The 5,911-nt window shown below is 41.9% G+C and overlaps 1 protein-coding gene across 2 annotated transcripts in view; it reads left to right on the plus strand.

Annotated features, from left to right (window-relative positions):
- The window catches only part of LOC143940920 (granzyme A-like), a 21,741-nt gene extending 17,718 nt beyond the window's left edge, over positions 1 to 4,023 (plus strand). The window contains exons 5-6 of one of the 2 annotated variants that reach the window (XM_077462743.1): positions 398 to 564; positions 3,756 to 4,023. In XM_077462743.1, coding sequence (XP_077318869.1) covers positions 398 to 556 — 159 coding nt within the window. In that variant the 3' untranslated portion in view covers positions 557 to 564; positions 3,756 to 4,023. Of the gene's footprint in view, positions 1 to 397 lie in introns of both variants that reach the window. The other variant, XM_077462742.1, reaches the window with a different exon arrangement.
- Positions 4,024 to 5,911: the final 1,888 nt, after the last annotated feature.

A 5,911-nucleotide genomic window follows, 5' to 3' on the forward strand; every position in this document is an offset into this window, starting at 1 on the left:
GTTGTACGTCACTGCGTTCTTGACGTTTGGAATTTCCGTCAACATTTGTGTGACCGTGTGTATGCAAGAAAAGTTTGAGCCAACATCCTTTGGAAAAAAAAATCCGAAGTTTTGTTGACGGAAAATCCGATCATATGTACGCGGCATAAGACTGGGATGCAATTAAAGATGATGTGCGTATAAAGGCTGGGGTCCCAATACTTTTGGCAATATAGTGTATATACAGAGATTAGGTGTATTGTGGTCATTGTATACAGTTTTGGAAGGTATGGAGGTGAAAGCAAATATTGATTATGCCACTAGATTATGTACAAGTCTTGATGCATTTTGTTGCCGTCTTATTATTGATTATTTTTTTTATGAAAGAAAATTCACTAACGTATCTAATTCTTTTTAGGGGGACTCTGGTGGACCATTGATCTGTAACAAGGACTTCATAGGTGTTGTCTCTTTTGGGCATAAATGTGCAAATCCCAATTTCCCCGGTGTCTACACCTTCCTGACAAACCAATATCTCCAATGGATCAGAACAGTCACTGGAGGAGCTTCATTCTAACTCAAAAAGTATACAGACATAATCTTCTCATGAACTTTGATGAACGATAAATACAAAAAAAATGAAAGCGTATGCCTCCATTAAAACTATCCTTGGACCCACAGCTGCTTAAAGCTGCCCATAGACATCTATTAGAAGATGCGACTGTGCGCAGTTATCTGCCAGGTATTGCCTAAAGCACCCGCGCATGCACAAACGTTTTCTCACAATGCAGATAGCGTGCACATAACTGCATACAATGCACCTTCTATTTGCAGATGGGGGTCCTAGGAATAATTTTGTGGAGGCTCTGGATCCTGTACAGCCACATATGCTACATTTCTTAAATGTTTTTACAATATGTACAAATATACAAGCTGCTTTCCCAGCCAAAAAAATTATATTTTTTCATCCAGTTTATACAGCTTTTCCCCGCAGCACAGTCCTGCCTGGCACAATGAGGGTGGCGGTAGTTGGGGCCCTAGTTTCTCTGCTGTAGTTCCACAGTGAATCGCTTTGCAGAGGACTGTTGACAGGCGGCCAGGGGGTTATGTCACTTCCTCACCACCTAAATGTAACCTTCAAAGGGCTGCATTGCATGCTACAACCATGTGCATTACACGCAGTTGCAGGACAGATGCTTTGGGGTCCCCATTAATTTGAATGTATCACAGTTTGCAATGGTACTGTCCGCTGCATGCAACAGGGGGTTACCTTTTTGCCATAGTCACAGCATGTACAGCCTTGATCAGCTACATTTCTTTGGTCAGGTAGGTGGTCTGGGGGCCGGTCAGCTTGATGAGCCCTAAAACTTACAGGTCTCCTCCTCGTCCCCACCCTGTGACTGCACAGCGAAAGAAGAAGCAGCAAGCTGATGAGATCACCCCTTTTTTTTCACTCCACCTATCAACATGCCCCTTGCAGTTCATAATTCAAAATTAATTGCTTCTTTGTGCTGCTTTTCCTTCTTGTAGTCTTAATAAAAAAAATAAATGTGAATTGCTAGGAGGGAGTGAACATTAAAGTGGTTGTAAACCCTTTATACCACTTAATCTAGGCTTACCTGTAGGTGCAAGAAATATCTCCCAAACCTAAAAGGTTAAGGAGCTATTTGCAGAATTAGCGGCACCGATGTCTATGGCGCATGCGCACTGAGCATGCCGTTTCTAACGCGATCGCACCGTTAGTGGAACTACCAGTGCGCATGCGCAGGAATGACGTCATTGTGGCTCCAGGCCAGTCACAGCACTGGAGCTGCGATACCTGGAAGTCACTCCGGGTATCATGGCAGTGTCGGAGGAGGTGAACAAGGGCCAATTCGGGGGCTTCGATCTGAGGTAAGTCATTCATAATGAGCTAGTATGCTATGCATACTGTACTAGCTCATTATGCCTTTGTCTTGCAGGGTGTATTTTTTTTTCCTAAGGCTTTATTTCCTCTTTAAAGAGGAAGTAAACCCTGATGGGTTTACTTCCTCTTTTTTTCCCTGCAAAGGTAAAGCATAATGGACTACTATGCATCGCATAGTAGCTCATTATGTGTCACTTACCTGACACAGGAGCCAGCGAAGTCGCCGCTGATCCCTGTAGTCCGCCGCGTCCATCTTGCTGGTGGCGTCTCGCAGCTCCGACCAATGACAGCGGCGAAGCCGCGATGACGTCACTCCCGCGCATGCGCACGGGAGTCGCGCCTCGCAGCTCCGCCGCTGTCATACGGCGAGGCCGCGATGACGTCACTCCCGCGCATGCGCACGGGAGTCGACAAATTTGGCAAATCCATTCTTGGATTTGCCGCATTTAGTGCGCATGCGCGCCGCTGTCTACGGCGCATGCGCCGTAGACAGCGGTGCCCATTTTCGGGCAAATATCTCCTAAACCATATAGGTTTAGGAGATATTACTTGGACCTACAGGTAAGCCTTAATCTAGGCTTACCTATAGGTCCAAGTTGTTTGGAAGGGTTTACTTCCTCTTTAAGAGGTTCACATATTCCTGGTGATTGGATTTTAGGCTTTATGCACACTGGACGTTTTTACAGCTTCTCCTAGGGGTGTTTTTTTATACCTCTCCATGTTATTCTATGTGTCTATGCACACACAGATTTTAGGAGCTGTAAGTGGCATAGGTGTTTTAAAGCTGCGTTTTAAAGCTGCAAAGAAACCCCAGGACTTGTGCGTTCTAGAGCAGCAGCATTACAGCTGTAAAAATGCCTGACATGGCTAAACGCGTGTTAACGCTGTATACAGAGTTATTCCGTGTCAAGCATATTTAAACTATAGTAATTGGATTTGGAAGTGGAAAATGTAAGAGGGCAGAGAAATGCTAAATGTGCATTAATGCCAATGCATAATGCTTCTAAAAGTACTTTTATTTTTTTTTTCATTTTTTTATTTTTTACATTTTACAGCCGCTTTTTCCTTGCATTGGTAGTGACTTTGCAGCTTTTCCTTTTTTTTTTTTTTAGCAAAATTTTATTTAAATGTGAGTATCTAACTAGAAAAATACAGTATGTTGCATCTAAATTGAAATAAGCATACACTGACATTTTTTTTAACATAATGCAATATGTACTTTTTAGAGTTTACTTTTTAGCTGATGATGATTTGATTGTTTGGCAAACACTTTTTTTGTGATATCCTGATTATATTTCTTATATTTTGCATGTACTATATAAAAACTTTGGTTAGTATTGTATACTGTACAAGTGTACAGATACAGAAAGCTACAGCACTTTCAAGGGCACTTTCAGTGCAAAGTGGATTTGCCTTTCGTAAATAACCCCCTTTGTGTATCTGAAATCATGGGCAGAAACACTTGTCTCTGCCCGCAATTCCAGATCGCACTAAATCATGGCAAAATATGTTTGGGTGGCATTCATTCTTAATGGCACCCCAAACGCAGATCGTAGACTTACATTTAGTTGCGCTACAAATGCGCCGAAAGTAGTGCTAAAAACTTGTTACACTCCATACCTGAAAAGATCTGGGAACTTCTTTTGTCCCATAGTCACGCATAGAGCAGCCCATTGAAGTGAATAGGCTGCCCTATGCATGACCCATGGAAATATGCTAAAATTGCGTGCAAAAAAAAGGAGAAAAAGACTACGCAAAGTATGAATGGGGACAACTTTTTTTTTTTCTGGAACTAGAACGCACTGGAACTTTTATAGTATAGATTACTTCTGTAATATAATATAGTATCAATGTATTTTTTTTTTTCCAGGATAAGTCAAGAAGTCACTTTATTGTCATAGTGAATAATAGAAATCTGTAATATAGTAAAGGAACCTGCAGAGGGCGCCTGGACTTCATTAACTACTGACAATTCCTGCTAAAGCTATATATCATGCATACATTTTATTAGCAAAATATGTCATTTACTAAGAATAACAAATAAAAGTTAATAACCATACTCTGAGTGTTGTAATACATTTTACATGTAATTTAAATATATTCTTTTTAATAAAGAAGTACCCCAATCATTAAATCAAGCTCATGTAAGCTGTGAAATGTTTATGTAACTTCAAAAGTTGTTTTCAATCATTTTAAATCTGCAGATTTTAATAAAATGATGTGGCGGGCCCTTTCTCTTATGAGGTGACAACAATGTTTTAATTGTGTTCTCGCATTGTCACCTTGTCACATGCACCCCTTATTGCAACTACACGTGGTCATGATTACATACCGCTGCAGCATGGCTCACTGATGTCAATTTAAGGAAGTCTATTCAGAGCAATAATGTGCAGCTGCGTGTAGTGAGGAAGTGGCTAAAAGAGGCTGTAGGAGATCAGCAGCATTGAGATCCAAAAAAGCATGACAAAAAAGGTACAAAAATATTTTATGAAAAAAAAAAAAGCGTTTACAATACAGAGCACGTTAGCAAACAAAATATCATCCAGTTAGGGTTTAGATAAACTTCGACATATATATGTTCTTTGAAAACTAAGTGAGAAGAATGTATTGTTGGTATTATGAAAAATCTGGCAATACACCAGCTGGTGGATGTTGGCTGGCTGGATCACACATCAGTTTCTTATATCTTTTAGAGACTCTGGAAGTGAGATCTCTTTTTGAGTTTCTAATGCACCCACCTGCCATTGAGGGGTTTGGCCCTAAGTATTTATCCTCAGTGTTTTTGTCACTTTGCTTAGAAAGCAGCAGGACAAGTGAGATTCTTCCTGCTGCAGCAAGAGATGTGAAACTCCCTTTGTATACAAATTCTGGCAGGGGGATCTTGCCACTGAAGTCTTAAATTGGTTGTAAAGGCAGAAGTTTTTTTTTATCTTAATGCATTCTACTGTGACCACTGCTGTCAGTTATAGCCATTATTTTCAAAAATATTGTTGAGCTATCACATGAATCATACATTCATAAAGTGTGCATGAATCATAATATTATCAAATTAGAGTCGAGTGAAAAACTCAAACTTCTGTAGTTCACCATGAATACAAACGGTCAACTACCTGGTCCTGAAGCCAGAATACTGAGGTGGATCTCCTTGCAGCTGAGTGCTCGGTGTCCATGAAGATGGGAACAGGGATCACTAAGCCTAAAAAAATACGGATTTCCGACTATGCTGCTGGCGTGGAATGCGGATGTGGCAAACTCCCTACAGGTGGACTGTAGGAGCAGCAGAAAACAGGAGGGCTGGCTATGGTTCGGGCAAAGCACAGCAGGAACGAAACAGCGGGCTGGTCACAGAAAGTAAGTACCACAGGCTGATGCCACAGGTAGGTACAGCAGGTAGACACCTTGAGCGGATCACAGCAGACAACAAGGAGGTAAAGCAGGAGGTAGTCAGGGGACATAGGTAAGGTCAAGGAGCCGGTGGTAGCAGGCAGAAGATCAGAGATGTGGTCAGGCAAGCCAGGGTCATTCACAGGAGCAAATCCATTGGACAAGCCGAGGTCAGAGCAAGGAGAAAGAAGAGAGGTATCCAAGAGCAAGTGGGGTCGGTATCAGATAGTTCAGAAGCATGAGAACACAGGGTAATCTCAACCTTTTTAACATGGAGAAAACCTTGCAATAAGCTTAAGGTGTCAGCGAATACCTGATAACTAGGGATGGGCTTAAACATCAGCCGTTCGTTTGTTCATAGAACAAACTAACATATGGGGCATTCGCAGTAATTTCGCCCGCCGTGGAGCACGCAAGATAGCAATGCAGTGACGACTGCTGATTGGCCAAAACATGCACCTGACCTGCATGCTTTGGCCAATCACAGCACAATGTGCTATGAGAGCCATGATTGGCCAAAAGCAGGGTGCCTTTGGCCAATCATGACTCAGGGGCTAAGTCCATGTCCCACACTATATAGGGCTGCTGCTTACACTGCGGCCATATATAGTGAATGAATGGAGATTAGGCAGGTAGTGTAGT

The sequence above is a fragment of the Lithobates pipiens genome, unplaced genomic scaffold (genome assembly GCF_037356315.1).
Source record: "Lithobates pipiens isolate NorthernLeopardFrog02 unplaced genomic scaffold, aLitPip1_a1.2 Scaffold_3, whole genome shotgun sequence".
Lineage (NCBI taxonomy): Eukaryota > Metazoa > Chordata > Amphibia > Anura > Ranidae > Lithobates > Lithobates pipiens.